At 56.2% G+C, this 27,672-nt stretch overlaps 2 protein-coding genes across 3 annotated transcripts; one reads left to right on the forward strand and one right to left on the reverse strand.

The window, feature by feature from the left end:
* Window positions 1-715: 715 nt before the first annotated feature.
* Window positions 716-8,315, reverse strand: ATG9B (autophagy related 9B). Its single transcript, XM_004458269.5, has 14 exons — window positions 7,568-8,315; window positions 7,433-7,476; window positions 7,202-7,266; window positions 6,820-6,981; window positions 6,163-6,304; window positions 3,558-4,312; window positions 3,226-3,379; window positions 2,891-3,070; window positions 2,135-2,371; window positions 1,783-1,916; window positions 1,515-1,611; window positions 1,213-1,336; window positions 984-1,124; window positions 716-805 (listed from the first exon to the last, which is right to left on the reverse strand). The coding sequence occupies exons 1-13, from the start codon at window positions 8,103-8,105 to the stop codon at window positions 997-999; spliced, it is 2,760 nt and encodes a 919-aa protein (XP_004458326.2). The 5' UTR covers window positions 8,106-8,315; the 3' UTR covers window positions 716-805; window positions 984-996.
* Window positions 8,316-10,411: 2,096 nt separating this feature from the next.
* ABCB8 (ATP binding cassette subfamily B member 8) lies at window positions 10,412-27,633 on the forward strand. 2 transcript variants are annotated; one of them, XM_058297992.1, is made up of 16 exons: window positions 10,412-10,618; window positions 13,723-14,047; window positions 14,447-14,602; window positions 14,704-14,798; window positions 14,923-15,028; window positions 15,861-16,022; window positions 16,148-16,233; window positions 16,356-16,453; window positions 16,890-16,995; window positions 20,588-20,621; window positions 20,917-21,053; window positions 21,308-21,402; window positions 21,612-21,745; window positions 22,607-22,754; window positions 24,299-24,549; window positions 25,253-27,633. In XM_058297992.1, the coding sequence occupies exons 1-16, from the start codon at window positions 10,524-10,526 to the stop codon at window positions 25,391-25,393; spliced, it is 2,169 nt and encodes a 722-aa protein (XP_058153975.1). In that variant the 5' UTR covers window positions 10,412-10,523; the 3' UTR covers window positions 25,394-27,633. The 2 variants fall into 2 exon arrangements, with proteins under 2 accessions (XP_058153975.1, XP_058153977.1); XM_058297994.1 differs by lacking the exon at window positions 13,723-14,047 and having other exon boundaries at window positions 10,426-10,618.
* The last annotated feature ends 39 nt before the right edge of the window (window positions 27,634-27,672 follow it).

A 27,672-nucleotide genomic window follows, 5' to 3' on the forward strand; every position in this document is an offset into this window, starting at 1 on the left:
TCTGGCCTGTTAATTTTGAGCACCCTTGTGCAGATGGGGGCATGGGGCTAGTAATTGACAGGGGATTCTATCCCTGCTTACCCAGGAAGGAACCTACACACTGACCCAACTCTCTAGAAAACACTGTTTCCAGCCCATCACAGGCAGCTTTCCTGTGTTTCCTTGCTCTTGATTGAGAAAGCAGGTACAGCCATCAGCTGCCTGAGTGGGAGGCGCCAGAAGACAGTCACAAAGATGGGGGACACAACCGTGAGCACTCTTTACTGCTTATTTCAAACAGGATGAGGAAACACACCCACTTCCCCAGACAGCACACCAACGCTGAACTCCAAAATCATCAGTCTCTCTAGAGCTGTTCCACTCCTAAGGTCCCACCATCACCACCACCACCGCTACCACAGGTCCCAGGGGAACCTGAAGGCGTGGCAAGCGTGAACAACCCCTTGCTTTTCAGGTCCTATGCTCCATGTTTTCCCCTTAAATTTAGCTTGGCTTCTGCCTCAGCCCTTGTCCTCCACCTTGGGGGTCTTTTGCCCTGGCCACCCCAGGATGGGTAGTTGGGGCGGCCTCTCTTTATTCTTTCTGTATAGGGACTACCTCTAAGACTTGTTTCCAGATGCCTTCAGCATCTCCTCTCCTATCCTTTCACTGTTCCCTGGAACGAGTTCCTCTTTGACCACCAGGTCCTGCCCAACTAAGAAGGACATCTCTGGGCCTGTGGTCTGTGGGGGGCTTCCGAAAAGGACTTCGTGTGTGCTTCCACTCCACTCCTTCCTGTTTCCTCTGGCTGGAGAAGCTGGGGTACCTGTGGGTGGAGAAAGCTCTTGGTGAGCTATCCAGGGCTCTAGATTCCAGGGAGGACCATCCTCCTCATCCCAAATCCCCACCTTCCAGTCTGACTCCACCCAATTTCCCACTCATTCATTTCTTCCTCCTCCACAATGATTTCTTCTCCACCCCAACCCCAATCAGATAACACTGACCCTGAAGGTCCTCTCAGTCAGTAGCAGAGGCCTGGCCAGGCTCCCTCTGGGTCTCTGTGGCCTCCTGAAAACCTGCAGGGAACAGATTCTGGGCCCTCTGGGTACTCCACTGCTGCCTGGGGCTGGAGGTAGGACTGGAGCCTGGTGAGAAAAGCCATCAGCTGGGCAGTGCCCCTTGATGCCCAAGGTCCACCCAGGATCTGTTCCCTGTACACCCCAAGTTCCTCACCATCACTTGACCAAGAAGGCTTCTCCTCGTCAGGTGAGAGTGGCTGTGAGGGGCTGGACCAGGGCCTTGGCAGGGAAGACGCTGAAGCCTCCCCCCACAGTTCCTGCTGCTGCTGCTGATGAAGCTAGATGGAAGGCACAACAAATGAGGGGACTCCTTCCCGTCCCTGGGCTCCTGAGCTAGGGTGGTACAGTTGTTAAATCCCATTCCTGTTAGGGACTTCCTTAGACTCTAGTCCTCTCCCCTGACTCTATTTCGTTCACCTGCTTTCTCCCCACATTTTCCTCTTCTGTACTCCTAACCTGGTGGAGGTAGATGGCATGGAGACTCATCTCAGCAGATGCAAGCTCTGGGAGCTGGGCCAGCTTCTGGCCCCCAGTACCTTCTGGGGACACATAGCTGGAAAAGAGGGCATTGTAGGTCAAAGAGGCATCCTCTCCTCCCCACTGCACTCCAAGGACACTCCAACTTGATCTGCCCTTCCTAATCTCCCCTCAGCGCCCCAGCTCCCTCCTGGAGGATCGGCCCCACCATCCCTCCTCCCCTGCATCTCAGGCCTCCACCCTTCACCTTGGGTCCTGGGCGATTCGGGATAAGGAGGCCAGGAGGCTGGCTGTGGCTGCAGCTGGGCAGGGGGCTGTGGGGCTCAGATCCCTTGGGGGCAGAATGGGGTGCACCAAGAAATTGGCCAGGAAAGCCTCCGGCTAGGAGCAAAAGAGGGAAAGCAGAAGAGGGAGTCAGTGTCCAGGCAAGCACAGTTGAGAGTCAGAAGACAGGACAGGAGGGGAGGGAGGGGCTGTAAAGAAGGCAGGAGAGCAGGTTGAGTTGGGTCATGGAAGGTGTTTATAACAAAAGGTGAGGGGAGAGAGGGAGGGTTTAGGAGGTGGTGAGCAGAGCAGGGTATGCCAGGCCTGGGACTCACAGGAGACGAGGCAGTATCACTGAGGTGCCCCGGGGTGGAAGGACTGCGAACTGGAGTGGCACCCCAGGCAGCTGCGTCCTGTTGTACCCGGCCCCGGAGGTGCCCCAGGAACTTGGAGCTGTGCCCTGGTGGGCGCCATTGTGGATGCGCCAAGGAGAACCTCATTAAGGAGAGTTCGGTCTTTCCATCCTCTGCACGCTGAGACAGCGAGGCCTCTGTCTGTCCTTCTGAGAGCCACTGAAAGCAGCAAAATCTTCAGGTGAGGGGGCTGGAGAGGAAACACTATGCCCATTTTCCATGTGGAAGAAAATGAGACCCAGATGGGGGAATTGCCAAAGATCCCCCCCAAAAAGCAGCAGCAAAAATGGACCTGGGTCAAGACCCAGCCTGGGGATCGGGCACAGGTGGGCTGTGACTGCCCCAGGTGGAAAACCCATCTTTCCTCCAGCCCCACCCATTGCCCAAACCTGCCTCCTGCCACTCGGGTGCCCTCAGCTCCCATTTCCCGGGTTTTACCATGTGCCAGGAGCTCTGTTAAGTGCACTCCCATTTAATCCTCATGACACCCCTCTATCTTACTACTGTTATTGCCCTCACTTTACAGATGAAGAAACTGAGGCTCAGGAGAGAGAAGTGACTTGCTCAAGGTCACAGGTGGCAAGCCATGGCACGGGGGTTGGCACCCAGGTTTGCTTTGGGTTAGGCAAGCAAACTTGCCTCATCACAACACTGCACCAACCAGAGAGGGGCTCTAACCTGAGGGTGACCATGACGCTGCACATCCATAAGTGCAAAGGAACAGATGTCTCCAACGCCAGCCACGTCCACCGTGAAGTGATGAAAAAAATCAATAATCTCCAAGGCACGTGGCCGAACCCAGAAGAGCAGAAACAGCGGGGTGAGGAGAGGGGAAAGCAGCTCCTCCAGGAGGGAGACCTAGGGAAGAGAGGGGGGCCACACTAAGGGTCAACACCAAGAGTTCCCAGGGACAGTAAACTCCTACCCAGTCAGCCCTAGGGGTGCGTGGCTTTCCCCCGCGCACTGGAGCTGTTCAGCCGCCTCCGCAGCGCCCCTGCCGGCCCGGCCCTCACCACTCGATATTGCAGCAGCTGCGCCATCTGCCGGTATGCGGGGGCCCTGCTGGCAGCGCCGGGCTCCTCCGGGAGGTAGTGCATGTGGGCCAGGGCCGCCCGGAGCTGGAGCTGCGGGGAACGGCCCTGGAACTGCTCTTCCGGAAGGAAAGACCTGAAGGGCGGGGTCGCGGGTAGAGAAGGGGTCTGCGGTTAGGAGGCTGTGGGGAGGCACGGCAGGGGCTGGCGGTGGGGCCGGGCAGTGGGCGGGGTAAGGATCAGAGACGTGCCCAGCCCGAGGCCGGCGGACGGGGCGGGTGGGGGGGGGGGGGGCCTGGCAGCTCTCGTCGCACCTGGCCGCCGTGGCCGTGACACCGAGCGCGGTCATGGCGGTGAGCACGTGCTGCACGGTGAGCACGTCCTCGTCGTAGATGGTGAGCACCAGCAGCGCGGCGAAGGGCGCGCCGGCGAAGAAGACGAGCTGGCGCGCCAGCAGCGCGAGCAGGGGCGCGGGGGGCGCGGCGGCGCGCAGGAAGGCGGCCGCGGGGCGGTAGGCGCGGGCCAGGCGCGCGCGCAGCTCGTGCGGCAGCTCGTTGAAGTGGCGCAGCTGCAGGCGCGCCAGGCGGGACCAGCGGCGGGCCCCGAGCGCGCCGGGCTCGCGCCGCAGCAGCTCCACGTGGCTGTAGAAGGCGTGCAGCACCTGCCAGGCCAGCACCAGCGGGCTCAACGCCAGGTTCACGGCTGCCAGCAGCACCACGGTGCGGCCCAGGTGGGCGGCCAGGGCGCTGCGCTGGTCGCTGCGCTTGTAGGCGTCCGGCAGCTCCCAGCCTCCACGGAACAGCGAGAAGGGGCCGCGGAAGAGCAGCAGGTCCACGTTGAGCGCCAGGCCGCGGCTGAGGAAGGCCACACGGCCTCCCCAGGGCAGCGGGCAGCGGGCCGGCAGCAGGCCCTTGTTGGCCAGGGCCACCTGGTAGTTGGTGTAGCGCAGGATGCGGTGGTGGACGTCCAGCTCGGTCAGCGGCCGCGGCTGCACGCACAGCCCGCCGCTCCTCTGCAGCGCCAGCAGGCGAGACTGCACCTCTGCCCAGGACGCGGAGCTGAGCTCCTCCTGAAGAGAAGGGTGTGGTGTGAGCAGCAGCCATCCCCAGGGTCCTCTCCACAGCCATGCCCAAATCCCGCGCCCCCAGGAGGTCTAGGTAAAAATGGCCACCAGGGGAGCCAGTGTAGCTCAGTGGTTGAGCACCAGCTTCCCACGTACAAGGTCCCTCCAAAAAAAAAGCCACCAGCTCACCCCTGACCATATACCCCTTGTCTCCACCCCCTCCTCACTGCCACTGTCACTCAAGTGTGAAACCCGTCACCTTTCTCTTTTTTCCCTCTCCTGACCTCCCCTCACCCTAATTTCTAATCTGCCACTCAGGTAGTGTCGCTTCCTACTTCCTTTAATCTTCTGAATTACTGTTCCTCATTGTCCCTGCCACTCACACAAGCCACTAGTCATGGGCTTCCTGGTGACATCTCATTAGTTAAACTTTTCAGGTGCTTATGACCTGGCTTCTCAACTGGATTGGTAGCTCTCCTTAAGAACAGGTGTTTTCAGAGCCCCCTCAGTCCTACGTATAGAAAATAAGTAGCTGATAGTTAATGGGGCAAATCTTTCACTTTTCTAGCATCTCTGCCAACTCTCACCACCTTTTGCCTCAGTGTGTTTTAAGACACCCCCACACACACACGCACACACACTCCAGGTGATCTTGCCCTCCATGGCCAGCTTGACCTTCCTAAGACACTGGCTGGGTCCAGGTCTCGAGGCAGCTGTCAGGTGCCACCTGGAGGGCTACAAACTTGATTTTAGCCCAGTTTCACCCAGCTTCCCACTCCAGGTTAATCAAGTCCCTCCAGGCTAGCCTCTCCAGTTCATCCCAGGGTCTCCCCTTCCCCTGGAAGGAATGGGGAGGAGGAGAAAAAGGGAGAAGAAGAAAGAGTGGGATCAGCAGCTCCTGAAGAGTGGTCAAACCCCTAGTCTCCCATGCCTCTGCTTTCCTGGCTCCACCCCACTCCTCCCTGCTCTATGCCTTGTTTTCCCCTAGTCAAGGGATCTTCTAGAACCTTTCCCCCTATGTTGGAAGGTTGTGCTTCTAGAAGGCTCTGGACTTCTGAAGAGGAGCAAAGGGAAGCTTGCTGCAGAAGGTAGCCTCTGAGCTGTGCCTTCAAGAAAGAAGTTCAGTGCAGAGCAAGAAGGAGCATGAGTAAGCTGGGATGGAAAGAAGGGACAAAGCATGACCAGAGGACAGTGAAGAGGCCAGCCCAGTAGCTTCCTGCAATAGGGGCTGAGGCTAGAAAGGGAGGCGGAATCACCTGATAGAGGGCCCTGAATGCCAGACTAAGGGTTTGAACTTGGTCCTAGGGTCTCTGGGAGCCATTAAACATCCAAGAGGAGGGGTAGGGAGCCCTGGGTCAGAGCATGGTTAGGAAGATTGAGCAGAGAGTTAGGAGGATATTCTGGGCAAGGATTACTTCAAAAAGAAAGAATGCTCAGTCACAGGCTGGTGCACAAATCTCCTCACTGCTGCCCACAGATGCTCATTGCTTTTCCCACCTTCCTGCATTTGTGCTTGGAATGCCTGCCCCTCCCCTCCTATCCTTCAAAATCCAGCCCCAATTCCTCTCACTCTGTAAAGTCAGTGTCCCCCTTCCTCTCCATACCCATTGTTTTGACCCCAAGCATGTGTCTGTAACTCGTCTTTTCTGACCCACCTAAATAAACTAAGCTGTGCTAGGGCAGGGAGCATGTTTTATCAGTGGTAGCACCCCACCTCCCAACATAGCTTTGGGCCGAGGGGAGGTCAGGAAAGCCCTGCCCTCTCCGCCCTCTGCAATTGGCCCCTCCATCTGTTCAGCCCCCACTCCTGCCTCTGTCCCTTGCCCACCCTGTCATGACACGACCACCCTGCTCACCGGGGGGATGTGCAGGGCCTCCCTGTAAAACACCCGGATGTCCCAGTAGCTGAAAAGGTTGCAGATGGAGCGGAGCAGCTGGACCAGCCAGAAGCCCGCAGCCAGGACCAGGAGGAAGACCAGCAGGGGGCTGGAGCGGGTCCTGTGGGGAGGGGGACAGGCAGTGGAAGGAGGGAGGCGCCCCGAGGAGAGGGAGACCAGGCTTACGGAGGGACAGAGAACGCTCATGGACGGAAGCGACCTAGCCAGACCTGTGGTTCTCCTGGTGTGGTCAAAGCTGTTTTCCAATAATACTGAGGTGCTTTTTGCCCTTTCCATACTCACTGTCTCAAGAACGTATAGGAGTTTTCCAAGGACTCGATGGCATGTGAAAATGCCATCACTAATGGAACGTGTGCTTGTGCATTCTTATGTTTTAAATTTTTTCTCAGTTTCAACTTCGAACAAGGTGAGTGGAGTTGGATATTACCCTCATAAACAAAAGCTCTATGGGTTCTCAGTCAAGTTTAAGTGTACCCAGGCATCCTGAGACCAAAGAGTTTAGGAACCACTGATTTAGACCAAGGGACAGAGAGAGGGGACCTCTTGGCTGGTCCTCTCCCCCTGCCCCAGACACATCTGCTTCACCACCCCCGCGCCCACCTGGCTGTCACTCACCGCTCAGCACACTGGGCTGAGGGCAGGATGGCATCCGACAAGGTCACTTTGCTGTGGGAGGGCCCCAGTCTTGTGTGGTTATTTGGTTGGTTGGCAAAGAGAACGTTGTAATCCACACAGCGAAGAAGGAAGGTCGTGAAGGTGACAATGAAAATGAATTGTCTAGGAGGCAAACAGACGAAGCTTCGATCAGTCCTGAGGGCCAGGCGGCTCCTGCCCCAGGGCCCGGACAAGCCCAGGGTCATCCCATCCTGCTGAGCCCCCGGGCTACTCGGGACAGCACTGGGTGGACTAGAGGCAGCCCAGACTATTGAGGCAGCAAGAGAATAGGAAGGGCCCTAGGGCCCAGAAGACGGGTTGGGGTCCAGGCTAAGCATCTCACCCTAGCTGGAAGACATCCTCCAGCAGGATACAGGAAAAGCCGTTCCGCTGGTGGTAGCTGTAGATGTGTCAGGCTCATCAAGGAGTAAGCCTGAGGCAAAATGGGCCTTTCCTGAGGACGCTTCCCCCCAACAAATCCTCCGCACCCACAAGCACCCTCGCAGAGTCTCCCTGCCAAGAATGGTGCTAGCCCTCCTATGCCACCTCTGCTCGCCCTGAGCACAAAGGATATCTTGGTGAAGAAGCTGTCCAGGTTCTGGATGTGATGCCAGGAGCCTAGGCACAGACGGGAGAGCATTGGAACTGTTCCACTCCCCTAACCCAAAAGCCACAACCTCCCTCCCCAATTGTACACCTGTGTCCTTACCCCGGAGCCCTTCAGGCACATAAAGCAGGGGCTGTTGCTCCTCCCCGTGGAGGGGTGAATCTTGGGACCCCTGAGGGTCACAGTCTTCCAGCCGCTCATAGTCCTGCTCTGGGATCAAAGGGCCTATCCGCAGCCCAGGAGGGTCCTGGGAGCATCGGTGCGAGGGAGGGGGAGTCACCAAAGCCAGGGGTGGGGTGGAGTGGGATCCCCAGGAGGGGGAAGCAGAGGCAGGTGTCATGGCAGGCTGGGCCTGCGATAGGAGGGTGGCTGGGGTGGAGAGGGCACTGTGGCGAGGCTGAGAAGGCCCTGTCCCCTGCAGCGCTGGGCAGGAGGGTCCCAGGGCCAGAGAGAGAGATAAGGAGGGGGAGCTTCTTGCTCGAGGGGCTGGGGGCAGAGAGAAGATGGAGATCCTTCCTCCCCCAGGTCCCCGACCTGGAGGAGAAGGCAGCGTGGGGAGAAGGGGCACTGATCCAGGCCCCAGGTCCCCCCACCGCCCCAGCCGCCCCCTACTCCCCCCCCACCCAGCTCGGCTCACCATCAGGCTGGCGGGTCCTCCTGAAAGGCTGGAAGGATGGGAGCTCTCACAGATTCCACAGAGGTCTGGGGAGCTAAGTAGGGACTTCCGAAGACAACAGAGATAATGACAACAACACTAGGTGACTCAGTCGGGGCAGGCCTTAGGCGTCCCAGCTTGCAGTCACCTGTCTGACCACTCACACCCCTTCCAGGGCTATCTGCAGCCAAGCCTCTCAGGACCCAGCACCTTAGTTCTGCCCCCACCCCAGCTAAGTGGGCGGGCGCTTTAGAATGTGCCTGTGTGGGGCATCAGTTTAAGAGGCCTGGGTTGAATAGCACATTAAGACAAGAGGAGACTTCTATTGTCTCCAACTTCAGACCCAGAGTGAATTTATAGGGAGAAGTATAACAAAACCACAAAGCGAAATCCTATCAAAGATCAAAGGATTGTTAGAACTAAGGGACTAAGGTGTCAACTTTTTTTTTTTATCTTAAAATTTTACCCCCACCCACCTACAGTTATATGCTTTAAGACCAAAATAGAAAAGAAAAGGAAAGAAAAGGAAAAAGCTGCATGTTGAATTTGTCTGAGGGTGCTAAAGGAGAGAAAAGGACGCTGGACTGGGAAGCTGACTTTGCATCCAGGTTGGAGGGAAAATGAGGAGAGGAAGGAAATGAACAAGAAATGGAAGATATCTTGGATTTGAGAGGTGGATTTGGTGCTTAAAGTAGAAAAAGTTTCAAAAACTTGCAAGTTTCATTTGTGTTTATTTCTTTGCCCTCTTGAATCCTGATAGCCCTTCCCTCAAATCCTGACTCAGTTTCTGGAGGCCCCTGAGGAGGAGCAAGGCAGAACCAACAGAGGGCAGCCAGGGGTCTGGGATTTGAAAGGGTAATTTGGGTCGAGTTACTTGTTGCCACCTCAGTCAGGAGGAGGCTAGGCAGCTGGTCTGGTGGCTTGCCCAACGCCATTCTCGAGGCCCTGAATCACCAGGCTTCCTACTGAAGCCCATTCCTGAGGTGCTGGCTCAGCCACCCAGGTGTCAGAGCCTCCAGGGCTTAGACCCAAGGGCTGATATAGCGACCAGTATCCATAAAAAGGGTAGAGGAACACAGCCTTCGTATATTATTCCATGGAGGAATGTGGAAGCCAGGGAGTTGCCTACTCACAAAGCTTGAGTCCGGCTCTATTTTTCTCTTTCTGTGCCTCCTTCCTGTGAGGGGAACTGTCCTAGCCACTCAGGACTTGCAAAGCTTTACCCCTGAGGAGGAGGTAGAACTATGACAAGACCCACCCCTTCAGTGCCTACTTGGACAACAGGCATTCTACTGTCCAAAATGGACTTCCACATTGTAAGGAACTAGGACATTTCCACGATCTTCCTCAGTCATCCATCGAGATGGGTTATATGGAGGGTTTGTCTGGCCTCTCCCCAATATTCCACCATCCTCACATCAGGACCCCTTTCCACACCTGAGCTCCCCCAGCCCACCCCCAAATTCTGGCACATTTTCCAGTTTTATGCGAGATTCATCTAGCCTCACAACACACACACGCCAATTCTAGTCAATTTATTATAATGGGAACCTTTCCCCGACAGACCCTGGGGGAGGGGAGGAAGGGACGGCAGGTGAGTGAGACAGAGACTACCCAAAAAGAAGTCACAGACCAGTTGGGGAGGCAGATACGCAAACGAATAATTACACAGAAGAAATAAATAAGCGCTAAACAGAGGTGCTAGCCCCGTGCGGTAGGAGGCTGAGCTGAGTCGGTCCTGACTTTGAGGAAGACTTCCATGGGGAATAGAGAGGTGAGGTCGCGCCTTGAAAGACGGAGACCTCCAAACCAGTGATTCTCAGTCGTTGAGGACTAGGGCGAGAGTGGCAGAATCACCATTCCAAAATACACACGCTTGGTGGACCCCGGGGTTCTGACAGGTCTCGGAGAGCCGGGGCAAGCGGCAAGACACGTGTACGTTTTTTGAAAAACTCCCGGGTCGATTTTTGTGAATGCGTCCTCCAAAACTAGCGCTCTACACACCCTGGAGACCCTAGGACATCTAGAGTCAGCCCGGAGTAGCCTAAAAGAATGACCCCCGGGTTAGGGCGTCACGGGTTACCGGGAGCGTGGCCAGGCACCCCCTCAAAACGTCACCCCAGTCCCTACTAGGGCGTCGGTTGGTGGGCAGGGAGCTGCCCTGCTCAGCCCCGCCCACAGCTGGGGGCGGGCAAGTAGGCGGTTCTCTCCTCTGACAGTTCTGGGAAGAGGCGGGCTGAAAACGTCTTCTCCAATCACTGCTTGGAACGAAATGTGTCTCTCCTCTAATCATAGCTGAGGCGCGAGGGGCTTGTCGGGATGGGGGCCGGAACCAACATGGAGCCCTCGATGGGATGAGGTTGAAGCTGCCGTTGCTGGCTGCACCTCTTCTCCCATCCCAACATGTTGGTGCACTTATTTCGGGTCGGGATTCGGGGAGGCCCTGTGCCATGCAGGCCGCTGCTACCGCTTCGGTTCCAGACTTTCACGGCCGTCAGGTAAAAAAGGACAAACCTACTCCGAGCGGGGGCCATTGACCGGCCGGTAGGGCGTGGGGCCCTCTGGGGGATGGAGTTCCCGGGCTCGCGCGAAGCCTGCTGGGAGTTGTAGTCCGGCTTCCGGGGATGGAATGTCACTCCCCGGGGAATTGGCCTCAATTATTTATAGTGACGATTCAGGTCTTAGCAGGAGGTTCTGTGCGTATGTATCTGTGTTGGGTGGACGAGGGGACATGCTCAGTCTATACCCGCCCCCCCCCCCCTCCAGAGGCACCGTGCTGCACAGCTAGCTGTCCGGGTCGCCATTCACCGCGCCAGTCTTGGTTCTTGAAATTGGTCTGGAGATTTGGATAACAATCTTAGTTATTGTTCAGAGACATTTAGTATTGGTGGTGCCTTCAAGGTTCAAAATGAGCCCCTGGATCTGGATACTTGTAGCAGAGTGAAGAGTCAGTCTAATAATTCATTCATGGGTGTTTTTGGCAAAACACTTTCTTTACATACATTTGATTCAAAGAGAGAGTCGGATGGGAAACAAAGACACTAAGACTAAAGCTGAAATAGAAATGCTTCATGAAAAGGGATTGATTCCCTTCTAATCATAGAGTGAATAACCAGAGGGGAGGGCAGGCAAAATGTCCCCAGGGTGGTGCACAGGGAGCTGTGTGTCATTTGAAAAACGAATCTGATTGATAAGAGGGCAAGAGCTGAGGCAAGCTAGAGCTAGAAGTACTGGTGCTGGGAAATAGTCCATCAGTTCTTGGCAGTGACCAAGCCCTTCTTAGTCTTAGTTTGGAGATGAGAGAAGCTGGAAAGTGGCCACGGTAAATTATTAAAAGGATCAAAAACAGTCCTTAGGAAAGATGAAAAGCATTGATATTATTTAAACCAGAGAGAAATTCGAGGGAAGCCACCAAATAATATTCAAGTATATGTGCATTCCTTAGCACTGGTGGGTAGGTCACGAATGGTAAAAGATCAGGAAATGAATTCAGTGGGTCAGAACCACTGAATTAGAAAATGAACACAATATGAGATATCAGAGTACATTTTAAACAATTAGGGAGAGTATTGTTTTGTGAAGCTTTCATTTATGTATGGCTTATATGAGCGTGCATACTGTGTTGCAGTAAAAAAATGTATTTCTCACTGTGGGCCACAGTGAGGCTAAAAATTGGCAAAACACTGTAGAAGCAGGCCAAGTCAGATTGTTCTGCCTCTCCAATGAGGGCAGGCATTCCCTCAATAAGCATAAACATTTGCTGAACATCTAAGTCACTCTGTTAAGTGCTGAGGATACAAAGGTGACTAAGACTTAGCTCCCTGCCCTTAAGGAACATTTCATCTAATGGGGAAATTGGACAGTTATAGAGGGCAGAAGGAGAGTGAGTGTCCCTATCTGAAAATTTAGGATAGCCATAAAGAACAAAGTGAAAAGTAAGACATAAAACCAAGCAAATGGCTGGGAGGCATTCTACAGAAATGGCAAGAATGAAGTCTGTAATTAGGAGGATCATCATAGTAAAGAACACACCTCACACTAGTCTCTTTTCAAAAATCTTCCCCATCAGTAATCTTATTTGGTTCTTTGAGCATCCCATCATATACTTTCTACTGAATAACTTCAGCTTCAAAGAGGCCTCCCTGTAGCTAGTCTTTTCTCCTTCCAAACCATTTCCCTCTTAAGATCTTTAAAATGGAAATCTGATCGTGTCACACCTCCAGCCTAAAAACCATGAATGGTCTTGGGGAAAAGTCCCCCTTGCCCTCTAGATAAGTGCAGATGCTTTGTAAGGACTGTGATGACAACCGTCCCCATCTTCCCAACAAGCCTCATCTCTCCTCTCCCTTCTTGTATGCCAGGCTTCCTTCAGCCTTGCTGTTCCTTGGGTTTCTCTGTAGTCCTTTCTTCCCGCAGGTACTCAAACATGCTTTCACTCTGCCTGGAGCTCTCCCTTCTTTAGCCCCACAGCCATCACCTCCTCTTCACCTTGACTTCTTGGAAGACCTTTCTGACTCCCTCAGACAAGAAGTGCCTGCTCTTCCCCTTTCGCCACAGTTGGGAAGCTTTGCTGTGAACTGTTTAACTGGTTTCCCATACTAGGGCTTAACCACCATGTGGGGAGCTACTTCACCTCCATTTTCCCTGTGCTTCCTAACAATGCCTGGCACATGGTAGGCCCTGAGTGTTACCATTTCATAGATATGGAAACTGGAGAAATGGCCTGTCCAGGATGACAAGATAAATCACTTAGATTTGTAGTCTTCTCTAGTGCCTCCTGCAGCTGATGGAGAGGGAGTGTGTTAGCCTGTCCCTTCAGACACTGTCACGTAAAGCCCTCAAGGCCTAGGAGGAGGGCTGGGGAGTCAGAAGGCTCGGCCCAGTCACAGCCCTGTCACCCATTGCCTTGGGCAAGACATGGGGAGAAGTAGAAAGAGCCTGGATTCTGGAGTCAAACAGCAGGGTTCATCTCTCATCCCCTTCTTCTGCTTGTGGGCAAATTATTGAAATTCTCTCAGCTCCACATGAGTTTCCCATCCATCACATGAGAACAACAGCATCTGCCTCCCAGGCATAGTGGACTGTTCATTCTGGGAGGAAAGGGCCTTGTTCAGCGCCGTGAGCAAGCTCGCCACCCAGCACAAGGGGGACTCTGCTCTCAGGTGCCTCCCCAGGCCCTATTCACAGATAATTCCTGCATCCTTACCTGTCCAATGAGTGCTGTGGGCTAGCCACCATCCAGCATGTCCTCCAGCTCTACCATCCTGCAATTCTAAAAGAACTTCAATTGGCAGTGATCCCTGGCCTGAAGGCTGCCCCCCGAGGTGAGAGGCGCCTGGCTGACTGGGTACCATGTGTGGAGATGGTGCCGGGGACTTCAGAGACTGGACTGCATGCTGTCCTCTCACCCCTCAGCTATTTTGCACGTATATGTCTGTCTTAGACACAAAAGTTGCTAAGAACAGTCCTGAGAAAGGCAGTGTAGAGGGCCTGAAAGAAGAGAAAAGGGCACTCTCTGGAAAGCTCAGTCCAGGGCTGGGTTGGTTTGTCAGTTGGAGGACCGTGGGGGCCTCAAGCCCTCAGTGCCATTCTCTCCCTGCAGGCACTCCAATGGCCGCCACAGGCCCTACCTCCTCGGGGCCTTGGCCCAGCTCCGGGCCCAGCTCCGGGCCCAGCTCCACTCCTGCCTTCCTCGATCTCCCCCAGCTCCTAGCCGAAGCCGCCCTGGCTGGTGCTGGGTCGGGGGAGTGCTGCTGGGCCCCGTGGTGCTAAGTAAGTGCTCCCGCCTCTGCCTCGTGGCGCTGTGTGAGGCAGAAGAGGCCCCATCTGCTTGCTCCAGACCCAGTGTCGCGGAGTCCCGCTTTAACTGGAAGCTCTTCTGGCAGTTTCTGCGCCCCCACCTGCTGCTCCTGGGAGCAGCCATTGTGGTGAGGTCTTCCCCGCCTGCACCCACGGCAGGGACAGGGAAGCAGCCCTGAAGGCGTTTGTACAATCGCAAACCAGAGCTGAGTAGTGACGGCATTCATAGCTCACCGAGTCACTAAGAGGAGATTTGGAAGCAGCAAGGGATGGCCTGCAAGCCAGGGGTCAGAGGGGTACTGAGCTGTCTGCCTGGAGTGGCTCGGCCTGCAGGGGTGGGGAGTCCACAGGGCTGGAAGCCCAGGCCTTCACTCACAAAGAGGGACAGGTGTGTCCACAGGGGCAGCCAGGCCGTGGACAGTGGCAGGGCTCAGCAGTGGAAGAGGAAGGGCTGGGGACGGGGAAGCATCTGGCTCCTCCTCTCTAAATGCCTGTCCTCTCTGCCCCGCCTCCCGACCCCATCCCAGCTGGCACTGGGTGCAGCGCTGGTGAATGTGCAGATCCCCCTGCTCCTGGGCCAGTTGGTAGAGATCGTGGCCAAGTACACGAGGGAGTATGCCGGGAGCTTCATGACCGAGTCCCGGAATCTCAGTACCCACCTGCTCTTCCTCTATGGCATTCAGGTACAGCAGGGAGGGCGGGCCTGGGCGCACAAGAGGCGCCGCCCCCTTGCCTGCCTCAGGGCAGGGCTGGGGAGCATCTGAGTGAACGGCCTCTCTGCCAGGGACTGCTGACCTGCGGGTACCTGGTGCTGCTGTCCCGCATCGGTGAGCGCATGGCCGTGGACATGCGCAAGACCCTCTTCTGCTCTCTGCTCCGGTACTGACAGCTGTAGGGTGATGGGTGGGGGTGTCTGGTGGGGTCAGGGAGAGGCTGGGGGCCTCATCCCCAAGTAATATCTCCTCTCTTTTCCCCCACCCGCTGCCCCACGTCCCACTGCCAGACAAGACATTGCTTTCTTCGATGCCAAAAAGACAGGGGAGCTGGTGAGCCGGTTGACAACTGATGTGCAGGAGTTTAAGTCATCCTTCAAACTGGTCATCTCCCAGGTCAGCGGGCCCAGGCCCACCCCACACATGCGCACACACGCTCCCTGGTGCGCATTCACCCAGCCCAGCCTGCTCTGCCCTGCCCCTAGTGTAGGGCCCAGAGTCTGGGCTCACATCGAAGCGAGAAGCCTGCCCTCTGCTGAGGATGTGGGCGAGGGAATGAGGAAGTTCATGGAGGGAGGTGCCAAGACAGCGTCCGAGGTCCGGACAGGCCGTTTCTCTACTGTTCTGAAATCCTACCTCCCTGGGAAAACCTTCCCAGAGACTCAGGCCTTGCCTGGCTTAACTTGCCAAGGGCAAAATGCTCTGGCCAACCTTTCCCCCACGATGCCTGCATCACTGACAGTTACCGGGGAGAATGAGTGGCGGCTGCTTGGTGTGTCACGGATGCCCCCTCCTCATCTGGCCACACCGTCACCATGGCCACACCGTCACAGGTGCTGGCCCGTGGGAATCCCTGGGCAGGATCGCCATGTGATCCTTGGCTTCCAGAACCGAAAGACTGCAAGAGGCGAGCTGGGGTTGGTGGGCAGTATAGGGAAGGATGCCAGCCCCCTCGCTGCCCCCTGGCCCTTGGTAGGCTCTCCTGCTTGCATGGGAAGGGATTTGCAGCGCTCCACAGTTGTTCTCACACAGCACTTCATGACTGTTATTGGACCCCAGCTGGTCTAGAAAAGGTTACATCCCATGACCAGTGGATGGCCCCTTGGCCTCTCAGGAGCCAGACCTATGATCTTGGCCTTGTGAATGCAGAGCGGACCCTTGATAAGGTCCCCCATGTCATGCTGCTGCTGCCAAATAACCTGGTCTGCCCCCCGTCCCCCTCCCCCAGGGGCTGCGGAGCTGCACCCAGGTGGCTGGCTGCCTGGTGTCCCTGTCCATGCTGTCCACGCGCCTCACGCTGCTGCTGATGGTGGCCACGCCCGCCCTGATGGGAGTTGGCACTTTGATGGGCTCAGCGCTCCGAAAACTGTCTCGCCAGTGTCAGGAGCAGGTACCAGAATTCCTTGCCCATCGTCCATAGCCTTACTCCTCCCCCTATTTCTCTCTGCGCCGCACTCCTCTGTCATTCCTCCCCTCTCTTCAGACGTGGTTCCCTCTTTCCTGGATTCTGTGCAGATTGCCAAGGCAACAGGCGTGGCGGATGAAGCCCTGGGCAATGTTCGGACCGTAAGAGCCTTTGCCATGGAGCAACGGGAAGAAGAGTGAGTCCTGGGAAAGAGGGTAGAACACAGAGCAGGAAAATTCCCCCTCACACACTCCCACTCCCAGCCTCCAAACCAGCCCAGCTGCCTCCTGAGTGCCGGCCATTGGCCTCTCCCACCAGACGCTATGGTGCAGAGCTGGAAAGTTCCCGCTGCAAGTCAGAGGAGCTGGGCAGAGGCATCGCCTTATTCCAGGGGCTTTCGAACATTGCATTCAACTGTGAGTAAGCAAGGCCCTGCCCGTGAGGGTGGGCCGGAGGAGTGGGGAGGGGACACCGGGCTTCGTGGGTTTGGGATGAGCTTGGAGGAGCGAAGGGCCAGCCCTGGTGGGTCAGGTGAGGGGCAGCTGTCCATCTGTTTGCTGTTCTTCAAATGTTTATGAGTCCCTTCGTTGTGCCAGAGCACTCAGGGATGCTAACACGTGCAGATGATGGAAGGCAGTGGGCAGGTGGTACAGGAAAGAGCCAGGAAGGTGTGTCTCCCCACGCATTTTTCAAGGGAGTCAAAGATGGCTGAGAAGATTCAAGTGACTTGCCTCAGGCTCCACTGTTGGTCAGTGGTGGCGCAGGTACTAGAAGTCGGGCCTAACACCAGGCTGGGGCTCTTTCCTCAGCTCCTTGGTGCACCCTCACCATGAGGCCCTCTTCTCCCTGCAGGCATGGTGCTGGGCACCCTGCTCATTGGGGGCTCCCTCGTGGCTGGACAGCAGCTGACAGGGGGCGACCTCATGTCTTTCCTGGTAGCCTCCCAGACAGTGCAGAGGTGAGTGTGGGGCCCTGCCCCTTCCCAGGGAGCCCCCTGCCACCCCCCTGAGCCCTGCTGGTCCGGGGACAGGAGTGCCAGCCTGCTCAGCCCTGGGCCTGCCCAGCTACGCCAGTGAAGTGCAGGGCTGAGGAGAGAACGCCCCACACAACAACCCTCCAGGCCGCTTCATTGAGTGTATCCGCAGAAGCGAGGTTATCATCTTCAGGGTTCCAGGCAACGCAGAAACTTTCTTGACAAGCTTTTTAAAAAGCTGGTCAGCCATCCTCTGCCTGGCAATTGCCAATGACAAGAAGCTTACCCTCCTTCTATTCCCACTGCAAAGTCTACTCCTAGAGCCGGTTGTTTTTCATTGGTCTGAAATCTACCTGCTTAGCTGGGCCTCGTAAGCCCTCTGGAGCACCCAGAGCTGATCGACTTAGTTTGCTTCAGCCAGCCTGAGATGAGTCTCCCCTTTCTCCTGCTCTTTCTCAGCTGAGCACTAGCAGTTCCTTCTGCTGTTTTCTTACTTTGACTTTTCCCAAATATACCATGTACATAAAAATACATAAAACCTAAATGTCTGTTACACTAAGTAGTTCAAGAATGAGTGTGTTATAATAAATAACCGGGAGCAGATGTGGCTCAAGCAATTGAGTTCCCACATCCCACGTGGAAGGTCCTGGGTTCAGTTCCCAGTGCTTCCTGACAAAAACAAAAATAAACAAGCAAAACAAACGAAAAAACCAACTCAGGGGTGCTGATGTGACTCAGTGGTTGCATGCCACCTTCCCACATATGAGGTCTTGGGTTCAATCTTCGGTCCCAGGTACCTCAAAAAATAAAAATAAAATTAAAAACCTGAAGACCTGCATCACCACCAGCCACACTGAGACGACCGAACACCTCCATTCCCCCAGAAGCCCCGCTATATGTCCCCTCCCAGTTATACCTCCTGTGCTCCCTCCAGAGGTCCCACTCTCCTGATTTTTATGGTAATCAAGTCCTGGCTTTGCTTTGTATTTTACCACAAGCATCTGCTTCTTATATAACCCCTTATCATCTGGCCACCCTGTCTGGTGGACTAGCCCTTATAAAATGAAGCTGGGAGTGGATGGATGTGGCTTAAGCAGTTGAGTGCCTACTTCCCACATGGGAGGTCCTGGGTTCTGTTCCTGGTACTTCCTTAAAACAAAAAAACAAACAAAACAAGCAAAACAGACAAAATACCAATTCAGTGGCGCTGATCTGGTTCAATGGTTGAGTGCTGGCTTCCCACATATGAGGTCCCGAGTTGAATCCCAGACCCTAAAAAAAAAAAAAAAAGAGGCTAACTATGCTTACCCCAAACCCAACACTCCACAAAGATCTAACTCTACCCATTTCCTGCGGCTGCACTAAAACTCCTGGGCCCCCTTTCTGCTTGATGCTCCTTAATCCTGGGCCAGTCGGGCCCTCTGCGGTCCTGGGCTCAAGCTTCCTGGGCAATCTGATCCCTCCTCCAGCCTGAGAACTCTGTGCCCCCTAGTGGCTTGGGGGTTAAGAGGTTCCAGTTGCCAAGGTGATGGCGCTTGGGGTGTTTCTCTGCTCCCCCACTAATGCTGACCCGGCTCGGTCTATCAGGGCTGAGCTTTGGCCTTCCTATGATCATTGTAGTCCTCAGAACTGAAACAAACCCACTGGCTCCCTCCATACAAATAACCCTGTGACCTTGCACAGTGGACAATGGAGGGAAAATCTCCCTCTGGGGACGGCAGCTGCACTTCCCAGCCCTGGCCTCAGACTCACCTCATAATCCCAACTGCCTCCACCACTTCCCCCGGCTGGCTCAGCCCAGAGCCTCTCCTCACCTCCCCACGGCACCCGAACAGAAGTTTACTATAGACACCAGCAAAACCCAGAAGTTAGTCTGTCCTGGCTCTGGCTGCTGGGTGTGGTCACCCCTGCACATCCTTTCGGGGGCCGCTCTTGCCCTGCCTAGCCCTGGACCCCTCACCTCAAGGAGATTCTTCACCACCCACCGTGGAGGAACTGGGTCTTATTTTCTTAGTGGGTCCTGCCAGTCAAGCCTGGGGTACCGCTTTGGGTGTTCGGTCCAGCAGGGAGTGGTGGCAAGGACCAAGGGAATGATCAGGGGCCGCCAGGCAGAGCCTGTGGGAGGAGTCAGTCCGTCCTGTGGGCTCCATCCTGAGTGGAGCTGGGTCCTGGCAGAGGAAGGGCAGTGCCCGCCCAGACCGCAGTCAGGGGCAGGCAGCCCCACGGCCCCCCGCCTACGCGCAGGCCTGAGGAGGGGGCTGGCCGGCTGGAGCTGGCGCCCCCTGCTGGGCTCCTGCGGGTGCGCGCCAGGCCTGTATTTTGCGGCATCTCTGAGAGCAAGGTCGTCCCCGCCCCAGTGAGTCATGTGCGTTTTGGTTTTCAGTTGCTCGGGGGAACCTGTGCCAGGCCCCTAATGGCTTCCAGATCACTGCAGAGACTGTTCTTCCTTCTCATCAACAGATAACCCGCTGTACTGGCTCTTTTCTTGCTAGATCCTCCCCACTCCCTTTGGCAAGTGCTGACCGCTGGCGCCTGCCAGACCTTTTCCTTGAGGGCTTTATGACTCTGCCCACCCTACCCCACCCTGGTCTTGGAAGAAATGAGTCCTGCTGCCAAAGGAGTCAGTCTTTCCTGTTCTTGAGCCGGGACCCTGCATACACATACACATACACATACACACTCACATGCACACTGTCACGGGTCAACCAGACCAGACGGACTGGTGACTAAGACACAGTTGACTCATCTTCCTTCTCCGGCCCCACAACAGCCCAAACATCCCCATCCCCACCCCCTCCCCTGATGAAGGAGGCCATCCATTGTCTAGACAAACACACACATACCATCTTGTACAGGTGGACACTCCCAGCAGGGCAAGCCCACAATTTAAAAAAATTTTTTTTCAGGGAATTTTGTTTTGGGAGCCCAGTATCTTCTGGTTTCTTCCTTTCTCTAAAAGGCTTTAGCCTTAGTTTTTACCCTTAATTTGAATGTTAAGATATTGCTCGCCCCAGGAGTAGATAGCATTAGATCTGTCTCTCACGGGACACACAGCCTCGACCTCCACTGAAGGCATCTCCATCATCAGGGCAAAGGCATGGGAAGAAACGGCGGTCAGCTGGGGGCTCCTTCCTCGTGGACTGAAGTCACAGTCCACACCCCAACCCCTGCATCCCGTGAGCCAGTCCCTCCACCCTGCCTTCCGCAGGCCAGGCCAGTGTGGGGAGCAGTCCTGCAGGGGCCCTGTCCCTTCTGTCCACATCCATTTTCTGCCTGGAGCCTCACCCCCCACCCCCTGGTCCTGAGGTGGGATGAGAACTGTCATCCTCATCTGGCCAAGGAAAACACCAAGGTGCCGAAGGGAGAAGCGATGCGCCCAGGTATCTAGTGCTGCTCCTGCAATCCCATGCTTTGAGAGAACTCCCAACTGTGTTTGGCTTCAAGCCACCTGTTCCCTTCCCTCTCCCAACACATCCTCCCCAGCCAGGGGAGAGCCGTGCCTTTCCCTCAAGTGCTGGCCTGGTCTCTGGCTGCTCTATTGTCCCCTCTTCCCACCATCCTCTCCTCCTCCTTGCAGGTCCATGGCCAACCTCTCTATTCTGTTTGGGCAGGTGAGTAGCAGTAGAGCGGGGCGGGGCGGGTGGGCTCTGAGACGTGGCCAGCGGGACCTGGGCTAGCGTCCCTTGCCTGGGGGTTCGGGGAGGGGGAGAGGAGCAGGGGACCCGCGAGCCATCGCTGCAGCACACACTGAGCGCCCAGAACGCCGAGCCTCCCGCCTTCCTGCTGGCTAAGCAGGAGTTCAGGGGCTGCGGCTGGTCATGCCCACCCAGCTCGCGCGCCCAGCGGCTGCCTTCCTCGATGCGTCCCCTCCTACCGCCCAGCAGGCTTTCAAATTTCCTTCCCCAGGTGGTGCGGGGACTCAGCGCGGGAGCCCGTGTCTTTGAGTACATGACTCTGAACCCATGCATCCCGTTGTCTGGGGGTGGCTGCATCCCCAAGGAGGACCTGCGTGGGTCCATCATGTTTCAGAACGTCTGTTTCAGGTCAGCACTCAGCGGCCCGGTGACATGGAAATTCCCTCAGGGCTGTGGATTGGAAGAGGGCACCTGGGGGTGGCAGGATCCGGTTTAGTGCCTCTCCTATAAGCAAGCCCCCTTTTGAGGGAGCACTGAGATTTCAGAGGGACCCAGGGGAAGCCTGCTTTGTGCCTGGCTCTTCCCTGGCTCCCGGGAATCCGGAACGGGGGCACAGGACCTGTGCAGCCTGCCCTGACTTCGCGTCTCTTGGCTTTTCCCAGTTACCCCTGCCGCCCTGGCTTTGAGGTGCTCAAAGACTTCACCTTGATACTGCCCCCTGGCAAGATTGTGGCCCTAGTGGGCCAGTCTGGGGGAGGTAAGAGGAAACCAACTCCCTCCTCCCCCTCCCTTCTCTGCACCCTCTGACTTCCATTCCTCTGGTGGCCACTCAGATTGGGGATGGGAAAAGTAAGCCCCTGCCCCTCCTGGAAGGGGTCATCTTCCGTGCCACGAAGGGGCCCTCTCTCCAGAAACCCATGCCTCACTCCCTAACAGTCCCCATCTTCCCCACCCCAACTTGCCCAGGAAAGACCACCGTGGCCTCCCTGCTCGAGCGCTTCTATGACCCCACGGCAGGAGCGGTGCTGCTGGACGGGCGGGACCTGCGCACCCTTGATCCATCCTGGCTCAGGGGCCAGGTCATTGGCTTCATCAGCCAGGTGTGTGTGGGGGGGGGGGGGCCTGGTGTGGCTTGGCTCCCCACCAATGGCGGGTCATCACCAGGCAAGGACACCTGCCCACTCCCACCCAGCCCCTTGCACCTTCCTCCCCTCAGCTCTGCTCTTCTCTCCATCCCTGAGGTGCCCAGCACCTCCTCTGTCCTTCCTTCTCCCACCCCCCACCCTCCCGTCTCGCCAGGGAGAGAGCTCATGGTTCCCTGTCAAAGGGAGTCCAAGCAGGTGGGGGAAGGATATTTGGGGTAGGGTTGGCTTCTTTAGGATCCCTGAAGTTCTCTAGGACCCTGGCATGTCCAGGTTTAGAGAAGCCCGTGTCAGCATTGCCGGGCTCTGCTGATGGCCGCCATTCCCCCAAGACTGGGGTCGGTACGCCCCCGACCCCAGAGTGCTGAGGCCCCCGCCACTTTTTCCTCTTTGAGGTGGTTTTTCCAAGTGAGGCTTCCACTCACCTTTGTGGGCCATGTAAATAAGAGGGCACCCTTCCCAGCCATGGGAGAGCAGCCCCTGAGCGGGAAACAGCCGAAAGCCCAAGTGCAAAATCTCCCTTCCCCACACTCTGCAGAGAGGAGGAGGGTCTGTTTGCCGGGCCACCTGGGCTTTGCCACCTTCCCATTCCTGTTCCATCCTCTTAAAGATCAGCCGCTCCCCCATAACAGACCACTGCCTCCTCGCCCGACCTTTGACTAAAGTTCTGCCTGTCCCTAATGGCCTCTAAGGAACCCTATTCTGGCTAAAAGAGATTGTCCTCACGAACCTGGCCCCTCCTCGATGGTTCTGGGGCATTGGCTGGGGCAAAGCCAGACTGTTTCCTGTTGACTTCTGCCCCCTGCCCCTTGCCCCCAGGAGCCAGTCCTGTTTGGCACCACCATCATGGAGAACATCCGTTTCGGGAAGCTGGATGCCTCCGACGAAGAGGTCTACGCAGCCGCCCGAGAAGCCAATGCCCACAGCTTCATCACCAGCTTCCCCCAGGGCTACAACACCATTGTTGGTGAGTGCCAGGGACGGGGATTCTGCTCTGCTTTTCAGGGCCCCATCGTGGATGAGGAATGCAAGATGGGATTCCAGGTTGATGGTGGGAGATGGAGGGGGACTGCAGAGGCCAGGCCCAGCTGGGGACAAGGGCAGGCACTGCAGCAGAGAAGCATGAACAGGGCGTCGGCCACAAGTGACAGGTGGCTGGAGACAGGAGAGCCCAGGCCTCTGCGGTCCAGTCACAGGTGGACCACACATGCAGTGGAGACCTGACAGCTCAGAGCAGTTGGAGAAAAAGACCAAGGGAGCACCTTTGCCGGCCCCGGGCCACAGGCATGCAGGATTAACGGTATTTGGAATCTTCTTGGAACCTTCACAGAGTTGAGCAGTAGGTCTCCAGGCCCCAAGAACAGAACTGGAAGGAGTAGGGGGATTATCTGCCCATAGCCGTTATCCCTTGCTGGCTCCTGTTTCACTCCTTTCCTTTTATTCTTTAGTTGAAAAGTGTTTCCCCTCTTGTTTTACATAAGGACTGATTAGGTTGAGCAGGTCTCTCTCTGTCTTAACCCGGAAGAGGACCCTGGTGGTTCTGGAACACTGAAGCCCAGTAGCATCGCCATGTAGAGCATTCCTATCGCAGCTTGCAGCTTTACGTAGCTTTATGTTTATCACAGGGGGCTTCTGTTGTCCACCTCTTGTGCCAGGTTCAACATCCACTATCTCTTGGCTTTGCTGCAGAATGTTCCAGCATATCTCGGGTGCAGTAGTATCTGGGGTTCTCAACTCTGATTTTTTTTATGTAACTTAGACTCCAGTCTAAATGAACTTTGGCTTTCCAAGTTGCCCCCCCAGTCTTTAGCCTGCCCCTCTTATCCTGTATTACTAATCTAGATTTATCAAAGACTGTTCAGATTCCACAGCACCCTGACTGGAGGAGCTGTGCCCCCATCTCCCTTGGGGTGGCCTTTCTCTCGTACCACTGATCCTAGCCTGCTCCCTTGCTCATCTGGGGCTTTCTGGATGATCTGTGACTGCTCTGCCATTACCTAGAATCTTTTTGTCTCCCAGGCTGCACCTCTGCTGTTCTGTGGGCATTTCAGAGCCCAATTGTGATCTTTCTTCCCCAAATGCCCAAGTGGTGGCCTTTAAATCCCACCACTGCTACTACCCACTACTACAGCAGCAGAGGCCCTGGGAAGCCAAGAGAAGGCAGCTAGATCTCCAGGTCACAGAGTGAGAAACGGGGCCAGTTATGACCCTGAGCCCCTGCCATGGTTGGGGGAGGGGTATCCAGTGAATCGTCCAGTGTTCACGCACCATGTCACATTGTGGGGGAGTGTGAATTCCTTTGCATAAGAGCATGGGATCATGAAAGTGAAAGGCGTAGCCCCTGCTCTCGGAGAGCTCCCGGCCCGGCTGGAGAGGCAGGACCATATTCACAGTGCTCGGGGAGGACCCGACAGGAAGTTCAGGAAGGACACAATGCTCTTCTGCAGGGCTGCCCTCCAGCCCAGAGCTGAGGATCGCTTCAGGCCCCTGCCCTGTCCCCTTCCTCGCCAGGTGAACGGGGCACAACCCTGTCTGGTGGCCAGAAGCAGCGCCTGGCCATCGCCCGTGCCCTCATCAAGCGGCCCACAGTGCTGATTCTGGATGAGGCGACCAGCGCACTGGACGCGGAGTCCGAGCGGGTTGTGCAGGAAGCCCTGGACCGGGCCAGCACGGGCCGCACCGTGCTGGTCATCGCCCACCGGCTCAGCACCGTGCGGGGGGCCCACCACATCATCGTCATGGCCAATGGCCGGGTCTGGGAGGTCAGTCTGGGCCTGGGGAAGTCGGTCAGTGGGTTGGGGTAACCCCAGCCATGGACAGCTCAGCATGCATAGGGACTGGCCTGGCCCTTGAGGTTTATAGCCCACGTGGATTCAGGAGTCCCTGCCCTTAGACAAGCCATGACCTATTAGGGCCTCAAGTTTCTTCCTCTGTCCCCTGGGGACAGTACACTTATGCCATCTGCTCCTAGGATAAAAAACAGAGAATTACTCAGAAAAGTGTACCATGCTGCAGAAGGGCTCAGGGGCAGCTGGCAGCTCCAAAGCCAAGACTGGGGCTGCAGCAGAGCTCAGGGCTACATGGGCCTTCAGCCTTGACTTACAGCCGCCCAGCCACTCCTTCAAGCTAATGCTGAGGGGATTCGCAGAGGGTGTTAGGGTCCTCTTGGGGTCTTGAAGAGACGATGGGGACCCGAGTTGGCGTCTTTGGGCTCTCTGAGGGAGACAGGAGGAATCAGCTGCTCTGCCACAATTCACCTAAGCGGGAAGGTGGAAGGAACACATGCAGGTGTGTCAACGGCCACTCACTTAAGATGTCCTTTGGCATCGTAGTGCCCCAGCAGGGACACTGGCTTAAGTGGTGGGGACCCCAATGGCTGATAACATGTACAGTCCTTTGAGGGTTCAGGTGACAGGGTGGCTGGGTTCACAGGACCATCTACCCCTCTTTCCTCCTCTTTTCCAGGCTGGGACCCACGAAGAACTCCTGAAGAAAAGAGGGCTGTATGCTGAGCTCATCAGGAGGCAGGCACTGGATGGCCCGCTGGCATCAACCCCACCCCGGGAGAAGCCCGGAGGCCTTGGGAAGCGTTACCACAAGTCCTGAAAAGGGCCCAACCGCGTCTTGTCATTGCGGAGCATCAGTGCCCAGGGCCGGGGCTCCAACCCAGGACTGAGCCCACACCCAAGGGCCCGTGGGGTGGGGTGCTGGCTGCCGCTGCGGCTCCCCTGCTCGTAATAAAACCTGGGCTGCGAGCGGCCGGGCTCGGGAGGAGGCCAGGCTTGCTCCCTCCCCCTCCGCCGCCAGGCTGCCCCCTTCTACCAGAGCCCTAGAGCATCATTGTCAGCCTGAATCCCAGAGTCCTCCCTGCTCTCTCCTCCCCAGGTCTGGCCCTCCTCCTGGCTCACCCTTTGCCCAGAACCTCCCCTCCAGTCCCCTCGCAGAAACATTCTCCTGAGTCCTCTCCCTCTAGCTGACAGGCTCACGATGTCCAGGCCCTCTGCTCTAGGTATGTTTCAAAAAATCAGGGTGGGGAATGGGTGTGCAAATTCATACCTAGAATTCCTCACACGTCCTCTCATCCTGCCCTCTGGGACCTCATTTTCCCGGACTCAGGTCGGACTCACTGATTCTCCTCCATCTCCTTCGCCTCTGGGCCCTGAGAGAAGCCTGCCTCCCGGCCGAACCCCTCAAACCATAGTCCCCATTTGCAAAATAACAACTTCTTTCCTCCCCTCTGCTCCATTAACAGTCTTTATCTCTACATTCCGCCTTCCTCCCTATCCCTAGACCAATAAGAACTGCTGCCGCTTCAGTCCCGCCGCTCCCCCCCACCCAAATGGGACTTTCGCCTGACACCACCTAGCTCTTCAGTGAGTGGAAGGGGAGGGGCATGCTGTGGTCCCAGCCCGCCTGGCTCTTCCCCTGTCCCTCCCCTGCACCGCAAGCCTTTGACCTGATGAGGTGTGGATCCGTTTGCCCTCTACACTGACAAGGCACCAGCCCTGTGAAGAAGTCAGAGGAGGGGCTAGGCACACCCCAAACCCAGCTGCGCGGGGCAGAGAGGGCTAACTAGTCGAAAACAAAGAGGGAAAGGTTAGCGCGCCAAGCCCCTCCTCAGTGCTCACAACGCAACATGCAGTCAGAGGAGTGATGCCTGCCAGACCAGCCTTCCCAGGGTGCCAGGAAAGGCGCTGTGGGGAAGGTGGACCTGGAGCCTCATCTTGGAAAAGGAGAGCCGGAGAGCCTGTAGCCCTGGAGCTGGGCCTAAGGCTGGGACTGGGCCCCCACCTGTTTCTAAGAGGACCTGAGAGGTAGAGTCACTGGGTTCCTGGGACCAATGGGCAGTCAGGACCTTCATGTCCCTGTGCTTCTCCAGATAGCACTGGCCCTCTGGTTTTCCCCCAGACCCAGTTGCCTCCCCTGCCTTGATTCAGATGTCACTTCTTCTTAGGAAATCCCTCCCCACCTCCCCATTCTAAGCCATGTTCCAGGCTAATAGGACTGTACTACCTCACACCCCAGGTTTGAGAAAGAGGGGTTGCCTGTGCTGGACCTTCAAGACCAGCCAAGCACCTTGGACTTTATCCTGTGGCAGAAGGGCAATGCCATGTCCAGGGAGATGTGGCGGCAGGGTATACAGGACAGAGTAGAGGCAGCTGGGGGCTGGGAGAGAGCAGTGTCAGGTGTGAATGCAGGAGCTAGCAGGAGAGTCCCAGTTTCTGGGACTCATGGTCTCTTGTGGTTTAGGGCCAGATGCTACTTTGGGTTCCCACTGCCCAAAATAGCACAGGGCCACATTCACCCTGATTTGATATCCTACTTCCTGACCGATACATCAGAGGCAGAGCTCAGGGCTGGCTTTGCGTCGCTTTGCCACTAAACACCTCAGCATAGCCAAGAGCAGGGCCTGGACTTCCCGGGCAAGCCGACCATGCCCACCCTGGCCCGAGCAGCCCTGCGTGTCCACCGTGGCCGTCCCTCGGGGAGCCCCCCAAGACAGCTCCTGCAGCCCCAGCTTCAGCCACGAGGCTCCCAGACTGGCCAAGGCCTCTTCTGACTCCAGAGTCTAGGTCTTTCCTTACATCATGAGGGTGGCTTCCCGAAATCCCGCCTTCCCTTCCACCGTTACCCATGAAAGGTCTTGAGCTGGAAGCTGCCACCAACTTCCTGTGTAACTTTAGCCTCTCTCAAGCTAGTCAATGAGATAATCCCGACTGGACTTCATCTTAAAACCTTTTTTTTTTTTTAATTTTTATTTTCATGTGTATATTTTATACAACTATAAACAACGTGGGAAGGTAGTTTAGTTTTGTGTTTTACATAAATGAGATCTTAATATTGTTTTTGCAACTTGCTTTTTTGTTCACCTAGCATATTTGTGA

This window comes from Dasypus novemcinctus, chromosome 5 (genome assembly GCF_030445035.2).
Source record: "Dasypus novemcinctus isolate mDasNov1 chromosome 5, mDasNov1.1.hap2, whole genome shotgun sequence".
Taxonomy (NCBI): domain Eukaryota; kingdom Metazoa; phylum Chordata; class Mammalia; order Cingulata; family Dasypodidae; genus Dasypus; species Dasypus novemcinctus.